The sequence below is a fragment of the Carassius gibelio genome, chromosome B2 (genome assembly GCF_023724105.1).
Source record: "Carassius gibelio isolate Cgi1373 ecotype wild population from Czech Republic chromosome B2, carGib1.2-hapl.c, whole genome shotgun sequence".
Lineage (NCBI taxonomy): Eukaryota > Metazoa > Chordata > Actinopteri > Cypriniformes > Cyprinidae > Carassius > Carassius gibelio.
Window position 1 is genome coordinate 8,261,449 of NC_068397.1, and position 22,198 is coordinate 8,283,646.

At 37.0% G+C, this 22,198-nt stretch overlaps 1 protein-coding gene across 5 annotated transcripts in view; it reads right to left on the minus strand.

The window, feature by feature from the left end:
• tnk2b (tyrosine kinase, non-receptor, 2b) overlaps positions 1-22,198 on the minus strand; it is a 153,579-nt gene that overhangs the window by 49,301 nt on the left and 82,080 nt on the right. For 2 of the 5 annotated variants that reach the window (XM_052548230.1, XM_052548228.1), the window contains one exon: positions 1,796-1,988. In XM_052548230.1, the coding sequence (XP_052404190.1) occupies positions 1,796-1,973 (178 nt within the window). In that variant the 5' untranslated portion in view covers positions 1,974-1,988. Of the gene's footprint in view, positions 1-1,795; positions 1,989-6,994; positions 7,794-22,198 lie in introns of those variants that run through there. The other 3 variants (XM_052548229.1, XM_052548227.1, XM_052548231.1) reach the window with 3 other exon arrangements.

Consider the following 22,198-nt stretch of genomic DNA (forward strand, 5'->3'; position numbering starts at 1 on the left):
ACAGCCCCAAGAGGGCGCTCTATGTTGCCAGAGATGCTGCTCAGTGCTCCTGTATCCTACACTGAGCAGCATAGAGCGCCCTCTTGCGTTTGTAGACGGTAATGTTTTCTCTTGGTTCTTGGTTCTAAATAAATGCGACTTAATAGTCCAGCGCGACTTATATATGTTTTTTTTCCTCGTCATGACGTATTTTTGGACTGATGCGACTTATACTTAGGTGCGACTTATAGTCCGAAAAAAATAGTAAGCGCATTTTTAGATAAACAAATATGACTGCTGAACTCAAATCTCACACGAGATGTAGCCATGCAAAGTTAAAACAGTGTAAACTTTTAGAAAACATGTCGCAAATTTGACTCCAAATTTGGGACTCCATTCACCCTGCGTTAATAACATCACTTTTCTCTGTCACTGTTTGAATGAATGTTTGTGTGTTTTCGTTAGTTTAGTTTGTGTGTATTGGAGTAGTTCAATAAAGCCTTGGTTGATTTTACATACCAGTGTCTTGTACTGTGTGCTTACAAGTTACTGCCTTAAACTGTTGATTCTGTTAACTTGCTCATAATCAGTTATCATAATTTCATGATATTATTACTGTAGGCCATGGGATAATATTTTGTCCAGAATTGATAAAATACCCTAATCACAATTTATCGGTGGACGAACAGTTGATAAAGTGTTAAATATTAATTCTGAATAATTTGCATACTAATTCAGTTCTTATTCACTGTAATTCAATCCCCTTTGAGTTATATTGATCTTAATCCCCTTATTAATCTTACAGGTGTGATTTGAATCTGTGTATTAATACAAATCTATGATACGGTTTTGTTCATAGTTGTTTATGCAATTAACAAAATAATTTGTTTTATACGAGTTAATTTAGATGTAATGCAGGTTGTTATAATAGACATTTACTTCCTTGCGCTGATTTACATGTAATGCGTTATTTTGCTCATTGCTCCCTCCTGTGGCCTCGAGAGACAAGACAAAAGTTTCCTTAAGATCTATCTTATCTGCATATAAAACATTGGACATCAGATATGTTTAATTTTTTTTTGGGGTGTTTGAATGTTAAAACAAACAAAAATATTTGTTGTTTGTCTTAATAAATTTGGTTAATTTAAAAATACAGTGGTAAACATATATTTAATATATATATATTATATATACATAATATATATATATATTTTTGTTTGTAAGAAATATTTGATTAGATTTCACATCGCAATATATATCGCAGAAAAATAAAATATCGCAATGTCATTTTTTTTCCAATATCGTGCAGCCCTAATATATATATATATATATATATATGTCAACCCATTACTTTTCTAGATTAGTCCAGGACTTATTTCATGTATTTTTATATCAAATAAAAAAATATTTAAGTGTGGTAAAAAAAAAATAAAAAAAAATATTAAAAACAAGGCACTTCAGTGTCTATAACTTTTAATATTTTTGAGCATTATCAAATCTGATAAAATTAGATAAAGTCCAAAGGGTCTTCTTTCCAAAGACATCAAAATTATTTTAAATCTTGTAAAATGGGGCACAGTAAGTCCTTTATATTTTCAATTTTATATATTTTTTAAATATTTTCTAAATATTGTATTGTAATACAATAAAATTATATTGGTCTTCACCATTCCTCTGTTTATCACTATGTCAATTACCACAATTTAAATCAACAACATTATATTTTTTTAATCTCTCTATGTATAAGCTGATGCTTTTCTTTGAGTACACTGCCTTTTGGAAAGCATTATTTGTAATGAACCTACAAGCAAAACACCTTGGTTAGACTCACCAGGCCGGCCCATACCAATCTTCTCCAGGTCCTCATTCTTCACATAGTCAAAGTGAGAGAGTCGTGTAACGTTGAGCTCATCACGGATGCGCAGGAAATACTGCTGCAGTTGAACTTCCATCAGCAGCTCCAGCAGCCACTCAGTGCCCTCTTCACACTGCATACTGCTGCCCAACTTCTGCACAGACAGACACACACCAATCAACTCCACAGAGCTATTCCCCATAGGAAACTCTCCCAAAACCCCAGAAGCAAGCATGTTCATGTTATTTCCAGAAAAAAAAACTAACAAACAGTCAAAATCAAAAAGTAGTGTCCAACAAAACAGGACCTAGCGACCAAGTCCAAAAGTGTGATTGAACTGAATACATTTGATAGCATGCTAAATGTTCAGAATGTGCAGCCAAAATGAGGGAGGAAAAAAAAAAAAAACAATACAGTTGGCTTTCACTGTTTAAACGTGGCCCACATCTGGTTAGCACACACACAGACCCAAACATGAACATGCACACCTGAAGTTCATAAAACACTGATGGCAATGGCCATGGCCCAGGCCACATGTACTAAGCTGCTCTCTAAATCTATTTAATTACTCCCAAAAGGAGCATCTCCAAACCTCAAAAACTAACCAGATTACATGGGCCTTACCTTTTCACGGAAGCTGCTGCATGTCTAATTCCATTTCGAACCCAATTTACAATGTTTTGACGTATCCATAAAAATCTAAATCCTCTTGTCCCAAAGTCCTTATCACGTTTCAAACAATGAACATCAATAGTCTCTTTATGCTTCTGTATAGCAATAAGAGGAACAGATGAATGGTGCAGCAAATGGATAGAAGAACACTGACACTGATGCTTGGAAGCCCTGGGACAAATAAAGTGTGCTACTGTTTTCCATGGTCTGCTTTTGTGCTTGTGTTTTTTTTTCTTCTTCTATTGGAGCATATTGGACATCAGCTGCTTTCAATTTTCAATTTCTCCCTCCCCCTGCACTCATTCACACTGGTGAGCTCTCTCTGACACACTTTCTTTCTCTGGAGGTCTTGTGGTAAGCCACTTCTTAACAACATTAAGGAAAAACCCGGGATGGTAAGGGGTAGGAGTTGGAGAGCATATCTTGCGATCAGAGATAGCAGTTTGAACTTGCCCTTTTGAATGGCACAGCGTGTTTGCATGCATCTGTGACTTAGCAACTTTTAAGCTTTTGTTTTTTTGTTCATGACACTTTCTTATGCAATGCATATGATGTGTGCTACTATAACAAGGCTGCTAAGGGTGCAAACTGCAATGCAACTACAGACATATGTTTGCGCTTTTAGTTTAATACTAAATTCCAAAGGGGAAAATTGTGCTTCAAACTCCGTTCAATCAGATGTAATCAATCAGTCTGCACTTCCAAAAAAAAGTGATGAACAAGCAGCTGTGAGGAATTACAGGGTAGAAGTTCCCCTTGATGTGTTGAAATTAGGGCTGTCAATTAGTTCCAGACTGTACACAAATTATTTGGCCTGTATGTAAAATGAAATGTAAAAAAATATTGTACTGGCAGATACCATAGAAAGCAGAGTGTCTGCAAATTTTTTTTTTTATAGGCATCCTTCAGTCTCAGGAGACCATGGATCAGGCTGGATGAGTATCACCAGTACATCATTGGTTGTGACTCAAGCAGAGTTTAGGACAAAACACATGCATAACAGGTTTAGGACTGTTATGGACAGCTGAATCCCCAAGCTTTTGATATTTTTTTATATCTGTTAATATATATTGATATCTGTGCTGTGTTGATTTTGCCACATTAACAGAAATGTACTTTTTTAATGATTCCCTATTTTGGGAAATTGTAACTTTTTAAGCCCAATTTTTCCTAACCTAATTAAATACATGCATTAACGTGTTGAATTCTTACTTTTAAATCAAAGTCAATTCAAATAGTAAGACACTATATACACACTTTACTTTAAAATATACTTTAATTTTAAAATTAAAAATGCCAGTAAGTGGCAGCAAATGAGATACTGATTCACCTGATTCATTCAAATGGCTGATTCGTTCAGTAACAAACAAAAACAGTTCTGTTGTGGTTTTGTTTGAAACGCTTTCGCTGGTGAAATAGCAAAAATGGGAGGTAATCTCTAAAATATAGGCCTAAGTTACTTAATATTAACTTCATGTTTATTTAACTTTAACAAATTTGCAGTTTTAGTGATATTTGGAGGGGGAAAAACTTCAGTCTTTGTGAGATTTTCAGAGTATACTGAGTGGAGTGGCAACAACTCCGTGCTTCAAGTATTCAATAATCACCCCACTCCAGCTCCACTCTGGGTTCACCATTTCCCACTCACTGATATCAGAAACAGTGCTCCATCTTCATTTCCGGAGTTAAATTTACGGCTGAAGTGTTTCATTATGTTTTAAAATACAGCAGAGTTTCTCTTCATAACATACATTAACTTAAAATTAATTACAGTTGCTTAAAAGTGGCTTATTGGAACACTAGTGTGCGAACAATATTCCTGCTATATGCCAAGCTTATTACATGGTTGTCGCATTAAAAGGTATTATTGCTGCTTTATGCAGATTTATTTGGAGAAGGAAGAAAATAAGTATGTTTTCACCAGTTATATTGACTATGGATTGCTGCATTTTTTACAGATTTCTGCTCATTCAAAATTGGATACAGATGATGTAGCACTGTAAGATTAAATTGGTTTAAATGCATTATTGAGAGAGCTATTGCATGCTTGCATGCATGCTTTCACCCGAAAATATTCTGGAAGGAATGTCCATTGCTGTTCTCATAACCTTCACATTCTTACTGATTTGAGTAATCCATCTGCCAAACAGAAAAACTTATAACCAATAATAATAATAAAAAAAAAAGTCAATTATCGGCCAAAGCCAATATATCAATCAACCACTACACATAATAATATATCAACATTTGATCAAACTAAGATAATTCAAAAGGCATTTACATTACTGTGGAAGAAACACACATTCAATAGACCAAATATACACACACACACACAGACACGTTTGTTTTTGTGAAAAGTGGGGACATCCCATAGGCCTAATGGTTTTTATATTGTACAAACTGTATATTCTATAGCCCTACACCAACCCTGCACCTAACCCTCACAGGAAACTTTGTGCATTCTTACTTTCTCAAAAAAAAAAAACTCATTCTGTATGGTTTATAAGCATTTTGAAAAATGGGGACATGGGTTATGTCCTCATAAGTCACCCTCTCCTTGTAATACCTGTGTCATACCCATGTCATTATACAGAGTTGTGTCCTGATGTGTCACACACACACACACACACAGACACACACACAGACACACACACACACAATTTTTTTTCTGTTCTGTCAGCTCCTTTTTAAATGGTTGGTCCCTGTTGAAGAGTTGTAAAAGTGGCAGAAGCTTGCTGAGATATTCATGTAAAACAAAGGGTTACAAAATGGACAGGTTTCTTTTCATGATGCAGAAATTCAAAAATCTGTCATAAAAATATTTTTCATGAATGCATTCAAGCATTTATTTGTTTATATAAATATAAAGTCTGCATCAAAGTGAATGAGCTGTGGTGGTGATATAAATTATCATAACTGATTTGTATTCAATCATAAAATAAAGAATCTAAAAAATTAATTTAAAATTAAACAGACAACATAATTTGGAGAAAAACCTGATTAAGTATGGCCTTATTATTTCAATGGCATTAAACTGTTAAAGTTTTAGAATTTTGAAAAAAATGTAACTCCGTATAAAGCCTAATTATAGTGATGCATAGATAAGCAAATGCCACTGAAAGATTGATTTGCTATTGTTTGATATCAATTAAGTTTATATTGACAAAATAGTTATTTACATCTACAAATAGCCATATCCCTTCCCCCATACTGAACTTCCCAGCAACCTTTCACACTAAAACTGGGAACAGATCCAACATGATGTCCAAATATGTCTCAATAGTTCCAATCTAGACTGCTGGCTTGCAAACTAAGTTTAGACACTTAAACCTCTGAACATACAGGAAACGTCTCTCCTGTGCAAAAAAGAGGAATGTGTGAAAAAGAAAGAGAAACCCAGGCCTCTTCAGTGACTGATGATAGAGGAGGAAAACACTTGTCCAGTGGGTGAAATGAGCCAATGTGTGGTTGTATCAAGGAACATTAAATGATATCTACAGACAAATCAGTTACAGCTTTCTGTCTTTGATATGAAGGCTGGGGCTCACAGTCTGACAAATCTAACTACTAATTCAAGCAAGCGATCTGTCCTCACAACCACAGTGGAAAAGCATCCTTGACATGTCTGGCTCAATTGTGATCTTGATATGTGATGTTTTTGATAAACCTGATCCTGATGATATGTGGTCATGCATAGCGTGCATGCATCTTTTACAATGCTAAAAAGGAACTGCTTTTGGTCTTAATACAGTATGGTTCAATAAATTTGTAAGCCCTCCAAACAAATCAAGACCCTTCTATAATATATTTTAATATTTGGTACTTGACATTACGGTATTATTATTTGAAAAATATGGTGGTACTGCTAACAAGTATTACCAAAATGCAGGTATACTGAGCAATGTTGGTGGCAATGAGTGAAGCTTGTGCAATTTGAAGTAATGCTTATGGTGTTACAGGGTTGTAGACTTTAAGCCCAATTGAACTATTGCCATGGCCCTTGGACAGAGTCCATGTGTTACAACTAAGAGTGGTTACACCCTTCAAGCAAATTTAAGAAAGAACATTACAAATTAATTGCCATGATGAGGCACAACAAATCAGCTTCAAAGACTGGCAACAGTACGATAATAAATTCAACAAGAATGCATAAATGGACGCAACATAATACTATATAAATGACAAATCACCTGACTTCTGACAATGTGTGAGAAATACATTGTTAGACATGATGCTCTCAAGTTATGCACTGTGAAGGTTTCATGTATTGTTAGGGTCAGGCTCTGGTATGGTCTGATGATATCCATGAACACAGCTAAGCTCTAACACGTGTATAAAAGCATGGTGCGGTTTCACACCAACACAGATGCTGACATGAACCAGCACACACACATATGCTCAAGCACGAGTCCGTCCTGAAATTCCCAGCTCTATTCCTCATACCAAAACCTAGCATGCGCTGCTCAAGAGAATGAAAAACAGACTTACTCTGTAGACATGAAAATGAGCAAGAAATGGAAATGATTTTTTGAGCTTGTCAAAACGACGCATATTGAGTTCTAAGAGAAAATCCACAAAAAGACAAGTTCAGCCTAATCGTCTGAGACTCTTTTGCTGGAAAACAGGGTTTGAGATAGAGAGACAGCTCCAGAACTGTGAAGGTCTCCTCAGTTGGAAAGTTTCCTGAACTTGTACAGCTGACGTACTACATTCCATCGCTTGGCAATCCACATTAAGCTCCTTTAACCAAAGCTCAGCACTAGCATGGAGAACTTGTATGTGGAGGACTGTGCAGGGCAAGGCGAGAAAACACCAGAGAGAGAGGTCTGCCAAAGGGAAATGTTCACTTGGCAGCTTAGTTAGAACATCCCAAAACAAAGTTCACACTGCGTGCACTGAAGAGATTCACAAGAACTGTGAGGTGATGTCCTCCTTGTTGTATGTCTGAAAAAGATTTTTCAGAATGTGTTTGAGTCATTTTCCTCAGTTTTCCATTCCTCTATCCATCCGCTCAGTCCACCGGCCAGCTATTAATAGAACAGTTTCTTCTATTCCCAATTCCCTCGCTCAGATGACAGCCACAGTGGAAGTGATAAGAGAACCAGAAGAGCTGCAATGTCCAGACAACATTGTCCCTTAGTGCTTCTGGGGTCTGCTGAGATAGGTTTTTTTTTTTTTTTTTGGTCAGTGCGTGCATGTTTGTGTCAGAGGGGCCGTGTTATTCTGGAGCAGGAGGAGCGTCTAGGACTCTCTCTCCCCCTACTGCATGACTGTGTAATTCCTGCAACTCACAAACAGACTCTGGGGAAGTGCTCCTTTTCTTTCTTTCCCTCCCTCCTCTCTCTCTCTCTCTCTCCATCAGCCTGTGCCCAGGACAGAGACTCTATGGTATTCGGATGGAGGAGCATTTGATCATGAGCCAAAAGGTCAGATTTAACTGCAGGATGGAGAGCTCATTTCCTGTGTTCCTCCCATATGTTGGGCTCTTAACAAATCCCCCTCCTGCACAGCACCATATCCCCTCCTATCTCTGACTCTCACCACATCTTTCTTTTATATTCACTCTCTCTCTCCAACTCTGCTCTAAACTCCCACATGACCTGACTTTTCCTTCTTTATTTGGATTGCGGCATTATCCTTCCTCAATCACTCTAAAAATGTTATCTCGACTTCTTGTAAACAAACGCATTCAAAATGTGTCCCCTTCCTCTTCCTCAGTCTCCTCTAAATGAAAAGGGGACATTTTGGCTTCATCACCCCTAGCAGGATAAAGCATGTTTTATTTACGTCCCTTCCCCTCCCTTATTCCCCACTGATTCATCAAGCCTACAGACTAAACCAGACGTGCGGCATTTTGAGTGATAAACAGAATGTACAATGTCGGTGGAGGCATGTGTTTTGATTTTTTTCCCCCTAGAGAAAGAGGGAAGATGAGGTGAGCAGGGACAGAGGCAGTAAAACAGGGCCCTGCGTGTCATGAACAGTCTGCCTCCAATTACTGCCCGACACAAAGAATTTCCAACGCTGTTTAAGACCAAGCAGCTAATGCAGCAGGAATGTTCCTGAGACTTATTGAAAAAAGGAGCTTTATTTAAGAGAATGAAAAAAAAAATGGTTATACTAGCACAGCTGTGAATAAGGAGAAAATGCGGGTCCCTGTGACCGAGCTCAGATATTTGGCTGAACACTTAAACCAGCTGTGCACTGTAGACACTGTCGGTGCCGTAACTGTCTGGTTAATTCATTTTAGGAGTTCTTTCCATAGGGGGGTATCAAGGCAATATTTTATGTAAAGCAGGTATAAAAATATTGAGTTTTGACTTTACAAGCAATTCGATATGAGGCAATACCATTTATATCGATATGCAGTAATTTGATACTAGTGCATATTAAAATATAGCGGACGACACAGACTGAGCTGCAGTGGAGAAAGTGTATATTCCAATTTGTTCTAAACATGTGACAAGATTCATATTAAGGCCTTCAAAATCTGGTAAGACAATTTATAATTTCGTTTTGCATATTAGTTTAAGCGGCTGGGCCTATCATATGCTCTGACAGAAAGGCTGTGTGTGGTGCTGACAGAGACATTAGGCTACTTGCGCTGTTTAATGTTTTTGAGATGTGCCATCTTCCTGAATGAATAACTTAATTTCACAAGTATATTCTCCATCTGTAAATGTTAGAATGCCATGGAAATTTTAACATTTTTCAGTCAGAAGTGCATGAGTCTTTTGCTTTGGTATCCTCCGCTAAACTTCACAGACAGACTTAATTTAGAAAGAGCACCACCACGCGCATGCATGCCAAACAGACAGAGCTCAATTAAATAGGAGCGCAATAATTCTGACTAAAATATACAATTTCGCTGAAATATTTATAGTTTGTACAATAAATGTGACGTAGAATTGTAAACCCTACAGGTAAGTCTTTATGATAGCAATAGCACTGACTGTTAATGGGGTAATCAAAATAGCCTAAAGCAACTCTGTGCTTTTGTTCTCATTTATTTTCTTTTTTAGTTTCGTGAATTTAACTTAATATATATATAAGGGGTGTAACGGTTCACAAAATTCACGGTTCGGTTCGATACGATACACTGATGTCGCGGTTCGGTTCGGTACGGTTCGGTACGTTTTAGATAAAGCAAAATGTAAAACATCTCAACTTTTCAGAATGCCGCAAGCGCACCGCGGGTCATGTGACAAGAACTAACCAATCAGCTTAATCCTTTCCCACAACAACGTTGAAAGCTCAGCCAAGATGAAGGAACAGCTGATCATAGTTGTATATGGATTGCAATTTTGAAATAAATTTAGTAGCAGAGCTAGCCTACTGCAAGCGATTTTTAGAGCTGCAAATCCATTTATCCTTTGCTGAAATTTCCGCACCTTTATGGAGAGAGCATGTCATTGTTGATTAGCAACGATTTTAGGCGCGATATGTGAACGGCCCCTAATGCGCTCACTCACTCAGCACGCGCTAAAGGCTCGTTGCAAAATGCCTAATGCATTTAACAGACCAGAAATAGAAGATCCTCCAATAACCAACAATTCTGGTGTTTGGGAGCACTTTGGATTCCCTGTAAGCTATAATGGTAATGACAGAATGAATGGTAAATAGTAAGGTCTCATATCCGCGGCTCTAATGTAAATGTAACGCAAACGTAGCCTACCAATCGTCGCGTTGATGTCTTTTGCCCTGTTTGAGTCAGTTGGAAATGTCTATCTAAATGCTGCGGGGATAGTTTGTTGCGTGTATGTTTCTCCTTTTTTTCGTCTTTTCCCAGATACTGACACACTAAAGTGATGTTGGCGTAAATGAGTTGACATGTTTCAAGTATTTCCGCTGTTGTTGTTTTTTTTTTTTGGTTTTTTTTATTCCCTGCTGGTGTACCCTATTGTCATGTAGCAGATGCGACATAAAGTGCACCCAAACACCAGACCTGTTGGTTATTGGAGGATCTTCTATTTCTGGTCTGTTAAACGCATTGGCATTTTGCAACAAGCCTTCAGCGCGTGCTGAGTGAGCGAGCGCCTGACTGAGTAGCCTAACATAAACATAGTTGGTGTTTTTTTCTTATTCGGGGGTGTCAGGGGCGTTGCCTGTTACGTCGTTTGGGTTATTGGGCTACCTTGTTGAACGCATATCATTATATTTCACTTTTTATATATATATATATATAATTCATTAGTCTAACGAACCGTTCGGTACATAATGCGTACCGCGTACCGAACCGAAAGCCTCGTACCGAACGGTTCGATATGAATACGCGTATCGTTACACCCCTAATATATATATATATATATATATTTATTATTACAGATGTTTTTAATCCAAATACAGAAAAACGAAAATACCGATATATATATAATGTATTTCACAAATCGGCCAAAAAATACAGAGATATTCATTTTTGCCCATATCGCCCAGCCCTAATAAAAATGCATGGACTGTGAACAGTGCTATACAATATGACAACCTTTATCGATATACTGTAAACTAATTTATCATATACTGCACTGCACACAGATGAAAAAGGACTTGATTTAAAGAGATAGTTCATCCAAAATTGAAAATATATGAAATATGAGACTTCAGACAAGAACAAAACTTATTGGGTCCTATTCATCAAGCAATAACATTTCAGCTTTCATGTACTGTAATTTAAGTGCACTGTCCATGTGCATTGATCAATGTGTATATATACAAGCATAATTAAATCTGTTCAGACTTGGAATAAACCACTTCATTAATATGGATTACTTTTACAATATTTTTATGATATTTTAGAAGCTTGAAATGAAGGAATGGATAAAAATTAAAACAATATTAAAAATATCTTCATTTGTGTTCAGAATATAAACAATGCCTTATGGCCTTATGGAACAACATGAGGGTGACTAAATGATTTCAAGATTAAATAATTTAAACTGTAAAAAAAAAAGCAATGGAGGTGTCATCAAGGAACAATTCTTTCTCTTTGCATTTGGTGACCTGTAGTTAGCACAACAGCTTTGCAGATTCAGACCGGATGAGCCAAGGTCACACTACACCTCCAAATGTAGCACCACATGGAGAAGACAAATCCACCCTCACTCTCATGTCTGCCTGCAGGATTCAATCAAGGTCTATGTCAAAAAGCACAAGTAGTCAAATCTGATTAATGAAATTCGAGATAACGTCATTAAACTCATGAGACGTTGGAAGTACAGTATATAGTCAGTTCATATATATATAATTTTGTTTTTGTTTTTTGTATGCACTGTTCAGCTGGATCACTTTTTTCCCAGGCTGCGGTACTCTAATGAACCACCAGAGGGAAGCAGTCACACTAAAGTGCTTGTACCCAGTGGTATTTGAATGACACCTGGTATCATCCATATTCCAGGCCCAGAAGATACTGTACTTTACATTTACTCAAACAAAAATCATTTTTAAAATTACAAATATAACAACAAAGTATGAAATCCTGCAGATAAAAAAGCCATAATCAAGTCTTCTCTCAAGTTCAGTGAGTGATTCCTAAAACCTTTACTGATGGACAACAGCAGTAACAGTAACTGGATCTACTATTAAAGCTCATCTGGAAATGTCATACAGACAAAAGACATGCTTGAACATGGCTTAAAAGACAACACGTGCTTCTGTTTAATAACAAATCACATGATCCTTTACAATGCAGCTTTGTAAGCGATACTGAATATGCAGCTAAATTCTTCAGCTTTCAAGATGTACAAGACCTTCATGAAACACATTTGTCTCATAACTTCTGTACAGTATTTCAAAGAGAAACATTATTCTGATGGAAATAATGTAGAGCAATACTTTATTTTATCCACTAGGATTTGTTCGGACTGAGCATGTCTAGTGTATCAAGTGGCATGGCAAAAGAAACAAGTTCCCCTTTCAGAATTGATGTATTCAATGTATTTTTGCATTGTTTTGTTCATTTACACCGCCAGTGCTTTCCTGTGTTTTGTGCTTTCATTTACAAGCCTGGATTTCATATAAAGACACACTGACATCTAATGTACTCATCAAGAAGCCCTGCTCTTTCATTTTTGTCTCTAGGCTGAAATTAAAATTAAATTAAATTTATGCTTTTAGCAGACACTTTTATCCAAAGCGACTTACAGTGCATTCAGGCTATACATTTTTACCTATCATGTGTTCCCGGGGAATCAAACCCCCAACCATGCGCTTGATAAGGCAATGCTCTACCAATTGAGCTACAGGAACAATTACAGGCTTATACTATTATATTGTGTAATGACTCACTCGTTTTCTCAATGCATTGATTACAAAGCCTGACCATTCATATGCATCAATCTTTAAACTTGATTTTTGAATCACGAATCCCCAATCTCGGACAGTAATCGATTCAAAATGCTAAGAATTGAATGAATCGCAATTTCTATAGTGATTCAGTGCTTTCAAAATATATACACATTAAATTACTACACGCACAAATTAATGGAGACCTTGAAGAGTGTTCGTGAATCGTGCCTCTGATCTGTCCTTGATGCGCTCCAGTATTACCGCTTGAGACTGTCACAGGATTGTCATTAGAAAAAAATATCATTACAAATGATTGATTATTGTCCAACAGTGTAATGATTTCTTACAGCTAATTAAAAGTAATAAAAAAGAAGAGAATTCCTTGAAAAAAAAAAAAAAAGTTTTAAACATTTCTAATAATTATGATAATACATAGGCGACATACATAAAATGATTGTATTTGACATTTCTGTCAATCCTGAAATGATGGCTACACACGCCCCTGGTGTGACAAAATGTTACTCTTTACATAATACTCTTAAAGCTCTTTTTTTAAATCTTGGCTTACATTTTTATGTATGCCAATTTTTCGGACCAGCAAGAACAGAAAAATATTTCAATTTAACTTGCTTTCCATTTATTACTTAAAGCAAAGTACTTCTTTAATACCACAGCAAATACTACTAGATTAACTAAGCAAGTTTAAACATGATTAAAGATACAAGACAACAGCCAGTAAAAATAAGGACAAATAAACAAATTTTCAAGCATAGATAAATACAACACAATATGTTACGAATAAAATAAGGCTGGTAGTATCCAAATACAAATTTCCCTTTAAGACCTGATGCACAGATGCCATATAATGATAAACATCACATCCCATTTAATTCTCAGCTGTGTTCATTCATTTGAAACAAAAATGACTGCATTTACCTGATTTATTGTCGAGATGGGTATTTTGTCATAATTTTATGTGTACGTGTCTGTTCAGAGGATTTAGAAGAGGATTCAGTTCGGGGTTCGTGCGCCGTCTGAAAGGCATTTGCGTCTTCATGTGTGTGCGGCTGTAAGCCTAGAGAACAGCGCGCGAGTAACAAAGTTCCCTTTCGTATTTTCTCTCTTTAATTGGTTAAAATTCACTTGCGTGTGTATAAAAAAATTATAAACTTACTTTATTATGGTTAAATTTAGCAATTAATCCGTGGAGCATGGCACGCTTGTCCTGCAAATGTTGCAGTTCACTGTATTTTCCTTTTCGAAGTGTTCCCAATGATATTTCAAGCAATTTAAGATCATTATGGTGAACAGTGCGCATCTGAAGTGTCTCTGCAGGAAATAATGCATTATTTATCGGCTCTAAGATATCGGCCAAATTCTCTTATTGGTTTGATAATGATAAAAGAAAAATGTACATTTATCGGCTGATATTGGTATTGTGATGAACCCACATGTACATTTTATTTCTCTATTGTATTGTTTTATTTTGATTTGATTCTGTATTTTATTGTCATAAGGTCATCTATTTGTCTGATTAAGTACATGGCAATAACATAAAAATATATACAGACAGAAAATAATACAGACAGAAATTTAGGAGTCTCAGAAAGATTGATAGTCAGACATATGTTGAATTTGCTCATGATAAGGAGGTGTACTTTGAGCGTTGGTGTACATCTAGAGCAGTCAATAGTGATTTCAAGAAATTGAAAGACTTGATGTTGGTTGAAGAATTTAAGCGGTGTGTTAAGGATGATATTAAGTCTTACCTGGATGAGAAAGACGCATCCACACTACATGAAGCTGCTAAGTTGGCAGAGGAGTATTCACTCACTCATAAGTCTAAGTTTGGATCTCATGACAGGCCATATCCACCTAAAAAGAGTAGTGGAAAATTTAATTCAGCCCAGACCACAGAGGTTAAAGACAGAAGTGCTGATGTTAAGAAAAAGTTTGGTGATACCAAGAAGGAGGCACCTACGGGTCCTACGTGTCATTATTGCAAGAAACCAGGTCATGTCTTGTCGGAGTGCCTAATTCTTCAAAGAAAGAGAGAAAAGGGGCCCTCGCCTAATGCTTTGGTGAAGTCTGTCACAGAAATGCCTATTGAGTTTGGTTCACGTGAATCATTTTGTCCTTATGATGCTAAAAAGGCTGAGTCGTCTGATCTTCTGAGGGAAGAGTTCCTTCCTTTCGTGTCAAAGGGATTTGTTTCTCCAAGTGAAAATTCTCCTTCTCAACCCATTCGAATTCTCTGTGATACTGGGGCTTCCCAATCGCTTTTGTTAAAAGAGGCATTGCCCTCCTGTGGAAGTGAAGACAAGGCGATAGGGGACTTTATTCTTGTTCAGGGTATTGAGGGGAAAATTGTGACCGTACCTTTGCACTCCGTGTTTCTGAAGTCAGACTTAGTAACAGGACAAGTTAAAGTGGGGCTTATGTCCAGTCTCCCTGTCAAAGGTATATCTCTTTTACTCGGCAATGACTTAGCTGGTGGAAAAGTCGTTCCCTCTGTTCAGTTGACCTCTAAGCCAAGCATTGAAGATGATTCTAAGTTAGACTTGGAGTTTTTCCCTTCATGTGCAGTGACTCGAGCTATGGCCAACCAGGCAGGAGAAGAGGAGAACTCGGTACAATCTAGCACATTGCTGAAGCATGACCTTGATCGTTCAGGTCATGGGTTAGATAGTGGCTCTAGTAAGAGTTCATGTTTTAATGAGTTGTCAGATACTTTTCTTGGAGCAGTCTTTGATCACTACGTTATTAGTTCGCCACAAGAAGTTGGAAATGATTTGCATGTGTCTGATGGTTTATCTTTGTCAAGAAAGCAATTAATCACTGAGCAAAGCAGTGATCCTGAGATTGCTGAATTGAGAGAAAAAGCTCTTCCTGATGAGGAAATTGTCAAAGTGCCAGTTGGGTTTTACCTGAAAGACGGGGTTTTGATGCGGAAATGGCGTCCTCCTGATATTCCTGCCAATGAAGATTGGGCAGTTATTAACCAAGTTGTTGTACCTAAAGTTTATAGGAAGGACATACCATGGCGCATAACTTACCTCTAGGTGGTCATCTTGGTGTTAACAAGACTGTTAACAAGATCATGAAGCAATTCTTCTGGCCAGGTTTGCGCAAAGATGTTGCAAACTTCTGTCGCACATGCCACACTTGTCAGGTGGTGGGTAAACACCAGTTTGACCCTCCTGTGGCACCATTGAAACCTATCCCAGCCTTTGGTGAGCCTTTCTCAAGGGTTATTGTGGATTGTGTGGGGCCTTTACCCAGGACAAGAACTGGAAATGAGTACATGGTGACTATCATGTGTGCTTCAACAAGGTTCCCTGAAGCAATTCCACTCAGAAATATTGAAGCAGCAACCGTTTCTAGGGCCTTGATAATGTTTTTCACTTTGTTTGGGCTGCCAAAAGAGATTCAATCGGATCAGTGTAGTAATTTTACCTCCGGATTATTCCAGCAGGTTGTTTACCAGTTGGGAATCAAGCAGATTACATCCAGTGCATATCATCCTGAGAGCCAAGGTGCTTTAGAAAGATTTCATTCTAGGGATGCACCGAAATTTCGGTTTTCGGCCGATAGACTTTTATCACCGAAACAACACGGCCGAAATGTTGTGATGACGCAAACAGAAACCGCGACCTGCATAGCGCAGACCACGAGCTCCACGCGACATTCACTTAACACCAGTGAGAACATTCTCTCTCTTCGTATTCCTTTATTCGCAGCACTAAAACGTCTCCTAACAAAGAGATTAAGACGGACCACGAAGTGAAAACAAAGAAAAGTACAGTCTTATAGAGTCTGTTAGCACACGTCTCACTGAGATCTTGTCGGATCCTCTGCACTTCATCGCGAATGTGCTTGATCCGCGTTATAAAGACCATTACTTGGATGCAGAAATAAGGCAGCGCGCACGAGAAATGATCCAGGCCGCGCTGTATGCGGAGAACCAGCGTGGAGACGGAGAAGCGCCAAGCACAGGAGACAGATCAGAGCGCAGAAAAAAAAGACTCGTCTCTGCACCAGATGAGTGGCATGCACCATCGTTGTCTGATATGTTCAGTGGAATTCTGCAAGAAAGTGCCTCAAATAATAATAATACGTTGGCTATTTTGTTCTTTAGGCTACTATATATATATATATATATATATATATATATATATATATATATATATATATATATATATATATATATATATATATATATATATACACACACACACACACACATACATAATATCAGATTGTAGCCATATTTATGCTAGATTTTCTGCTTTAATTTGATAAAAATGTTTATTTATGCCCTGGCCCTATTTAAATACACTCTCTCAAATATTTCTCAAATGTCAGGCAGATGACAAGCTCAACTGCTCAACAGCTAGATGGTTATCTGTCTGAAGTCCCCATCCCCAGAAGTGATAACAGTCTTGCCAACTGGAGAAGTAATGCACTTTCTAGTCCTACAGAGAAAAATTTCAAATGCACTTCACCTAAATGCACTTTGTTTTTATGAGAGAACTGTTCATTTTACAACCTTTCTGCAGGCCAGTAGGCCTGTACATTATTATTAAATATACACATGAGTGGGATAAATTTTTAGTTTGAATTTTATTTTATACTGTGCATTGTTGCAATGTGCTTAATAAATATTTGCATCATTTGTAATTATGTATTTTTATGTATTTTTTTTTTTTAATAAGTTATGTAATTGTAATTATCTTTGAAACTTTAATATTAATTTATGCAATTGCAATGTCTTAATTTTAGTAAAGTTAGTACACGGTCATAGCAATAAATGCAATGGTACTAATAATTGGCATAATTTCTTTCGGTGTTTCGGTTTCGGTTTTCGGCCTTGGTTTTCTCTTTTTCGGTTTTCGGTTTCGGCCAAGAATTTTCATTTCGGTGCATCCCTATTTCATTCCACAAGCTCAAATGATGGACTTGGTGCTTCAGCATCGAGATTTGTTTCCTGATGTTCCTAAAAGAACTCATGTAGCAGTTCATGATGTTGATGTAGGTAATGCTCAAACACTCAAACAACATCCGTATAGGATGAGTCCTGAGAAATGTAGGCTAGCTGAAGAGGAAGTGGCTTACAAGTTAGAGAACAACATCATTCAGCCATCACACTCCAATTAGAGCTCTCCGTGTGTGCTTGTACCCAAGCCTGATGGTAGTACAAGATTTTGTACAGACTATAGAAAAGTCAATGCTGTTAGCAAGACTGATGCTTTTCCAATCCCAAGGGTAGATTATTGTATTGACAAAGTGGGACAAAGTTCCTCACTAAGATCGATTTGTTAAAAGGTTATTGGTGTGTTCCATTAACTGAACGAGGTAGAGAAATATCTGCTTTTGTAACACATTCTGGGCTGTATGAATATCAGGTTCTCCCATTTGGAATGAAAATTTCACCAGCCACATTCCAAAGAATGATTCATTCAGTGATCAAAGGTTTGCCCAACACTAGTGCTTACATAGATGATTTGGTGACTGGGAATGAAACTTGGGAAAGTCATCTCAAAGATGTTTGCAGACTGAGAAATTTTCAGAAGCCAACCTAACAGTTAACTTGGCTAAGAGTGAATTTGGATGTGCTCATGTAACTTATCTGGGACATGTTATTGGTCAAGGTCAGGTAGCTCCAGTTGATGCTAAGGTCCAGGCAGTATTGGCCTTTCCTGTTCCCACCAATATGAAAGCTTTGAGGAGATTCTTGGAAATGGTGGGATATTATCGCAAGTTTTGCAAGAACTTTGCTGATGTCGCCTTACCCCTGACAAATTTACTTAAGAAAAGAGAGAAGTTTGTCTGGAGCGAATCCTGCCAAAAGGCATTTGACAAACTTAAGTCTATGTTATGTCATTACCCTGTGCTCCAGTCTCCTGATTTTAATAGACCATTTTCAGTGGCCGTAGATGCTAGCGATGATGCTGCTGGTGCAGTGTTGTTACAACAGGATGAAAGCGACAAAGTTGAGCACTCTGTGGCATATTTCTCAAAAAAGTTAAATCGGCATCAAAGAAACTATTCAACCATCGAGAAAGAGCTATTAGCTTTGATTCTAGCACTACAACAGTTTGATGTTTACTTATGTACATGTCAGAAACCCCTCATTGTTTATACTGATCATAATCCATTAGTGTTTTTGAGTAAGATGAGGAACAAAAACAGAAGATTGTTAAACTGGAGTTTAATTTTGCAAGAGTATGACATGGTGATAAAGCATGTTAAGGGTAAAGATAATGTTATTGCTGATTGTCTATCTCGGTGTACATTTTATTTCTCTATTGTATTATTTTATTTTGATTTGATTCTGTATTTTATTTTGTCATAAGTTCATCTAATTGTCTGATTAATAACATGGCAATAATATAAAAATAAGTAATACACAGTGGTAAAGATGTTATCGATGTTTAATCCTCTTATGCTTTGTTTGCATGGAGAGCAGAGTTTATATAAACATAGAAAAGAGTTTATGAGCAGGTCAACGAGTTTGGATACGGTCAAATGGCTAGTGATCATCTCAGCATGTTTTGTGATTGGGTCATTCTTGATCACACGCGATAGCGCGTGAATTCGTGGAGGAGAACATTCGGGAAGCGCGACTTCTGTGGGATGACGGACAAGCTTCGGATGCACTCTGTTGTCGCGAGGGACATGGTTGGACCATATTTCTTCTCACTTTTTGGATCCCTTTCTTTGCACAGATCTCGTGGACTTTCTCGGGAGTGGATACCATATCTTTTGGATGTTTTCCAGGATTTTCGTGCCGTCACCCTTTTGAAACAGTGACAGAGACACTACGTGCATGCATGTTTGGTAGGATAGTCGAGATGGCCATGCTTAAAGGACAGAGAGATGTATCAACAGGCTACTAGTAATGTTAATATGTTTTGGGGGTGCTTTGAATGTGAACCTTTTTTTTTTGTTTGAGATAAAAAAACGACTGTGATATAGTGAGCTGTAAATTTATTTATATTTGGGTTTCAGATAAATGATTGAAACGGATTCATGACTCCATGCCTGTATTTGCTGCTGTCCTAGTACGTAACAGTATGGTGTGTTGGTAGCCCCCCGGGATCGCTAAATCAGTCGGCGCCAGACTGGGAATTTAACCACTCTCAAATCACTGGGGCTATCGATGCGGGGGTAGCCTCATTCTAAATTGGGCCATTAGCAAAAACAAAAGAGAGCTGAAAGCATCCCCGAATTTGATGCGGATTCGCTGCACCATTATGGAGATATGGCCATTCAAAGTTTCAATGGTTTTCCATTGACTTAAGCTTTAAAGTGTTTCATCCAGGTCACCAGTAGCAAACAATGGAGTGCGCTCTGCTGGACAAACTAATTATACCATTTCAAGCATTTTATCTGCGTTATATGTTCTGTAAAAGAAAAAAATAATAATTTCGGCGGCATATTGGCAGTTTAATCAGCCGATTATATAGGCAAAACGATATGTCGGTTGGGCGTTAATTTGAATTGGCCCAATTCATTTGAATGGATGGTGAGTAGTTCCCTGGTAATTATTTTGTCTGTATATAAACTTTCTTCTTCTTTGCTATTAAGATGATCACAACGAAACGCATCTTAAATAGAATAAAGCTCCTGTTCTGCTTAAACATGCATTCTGGGGTTAATCCAAGTAACATTATTCAAATTTTCTGAATTCCTACCTGCATTTACACAGAATGTATTCAAATAAAAAGAGAGGTAAAAGACAGAAAAGAGGTCAGGGTGGCAATCTAGGGTAATAATTTAAAGAGAAATAACCAAAGACCAGTAAGTGAATTTAAATCCGAAAGACAGAGGGAAAAAAAAAAGATACTGAGTGAAGTGTGATGTCACTTTTGTTTCTGCAGGACTAAAACATTATCTGCATTTCTCAAGGGGTGGATGAGGTCACAAATGCCTGCTCTGCTATAAATTCATCATGAGTAAAATTAAGTTGCAATTGCAATGGCCCAGAGTTAGTTTAACTTTGTTTCACAAACTGTCAATTAAACATAAGGCCTAAATTTAAGTGAAATTAATTAAATAAAACTTTAATTAAAAAAAATAAATGCTACATAAAAAGGACTATAAAGGCCTATACACTAAATATATTTCACTTAAATCATTAATAGATTTACGAAACGAAAGAACGGAAAAGGCGTTTTCTTTCTTTTTTTGCAAAAGCGTTCCAATTTTGAATTGCATTAGCAAATCATGCACGCTCATATTTTGCTAATTTGACATTGCAGCCCGTTCATTATCAAAATAAATTACAGTTAAATATATATAAAAAGTTACACTGCTCAATTTTAATAGTCCGTACAGTCTGTGCCATTCAGCATAACCACTGCCTCACTATGCTGATATAGCATATGTAAAGGATGATGTTTTATGTCCAAAATGCGAGTGAAGAACAAAGCTTATGGTTTACATAATAAATAATATTTTAGCATCCAGATACGTTGTGAATATGGAAACATTTGGATTTGTGCAGAATGAGAGAGATAGGCTTTAGTTTTGCTTTTAAATTAATTAGTTTTGGCTTACAACTTTAGAGGATTTGTTGTGGAGGGAAGGGAATTGTGTTTGTAATGTTTGTAAATATTTTGCATTATATACCAGTGTTTTAGCCTACAATATTTCTGAATGATAATAGTAAAACAAAACATATATTAATAATTAATAGGGATGCATCAATTCTGATACTCTGGATCGGTATAGGCTACAATACTGACATTTTCTGCCGGATCGGGTATCGGCCAGACAAACTGATCCAAATCCGATATTGTGCGCATAATGTTCTGTGTTATTGTTGAGCCCCACAAAAGGCACAAAAACATTATAAAGCAGCTAAACATTTTTGTGCACTATATTTCAAGTGATCTGAAGCTGTTACATACATCAATGTGATGTACAGATGAATATTTAAGTCATTAAATTCAAGTTCACATAAACTCTTCTCCTTGCTGCGTCTTGTCTGTCATCCTCCATTCAACAATCAAACTGCATGTTGCGTTTGGTTACTATAGTCAAAATGGTGAAACTCTCTTTAAGAGTGCACAGTAACTGAGATTTAATACTTTTAAAAGAAAAGACTCAAACTAACGCATACATTTAATGCACTATGTATCAATATCTCTTCCCATCTTCCCCACTGTCCAATGAAAGATTATTAATAGTCTTTCTTGTTGTCCTACCTGTCATATGTTGCGGCCTTCATTACTGTGCTATACATTTAAAATAAATCTTTACATTTTATAATATATATTTATATATAAATGCATTTACTTTACAAAAATACAAAGAGCAATGTGTAACATTTTACCCGATGTAGACTTATTCACTTTTATTTGTAAATAAAATGTTTCACTCGATTTTATACAATTATTGTGCACC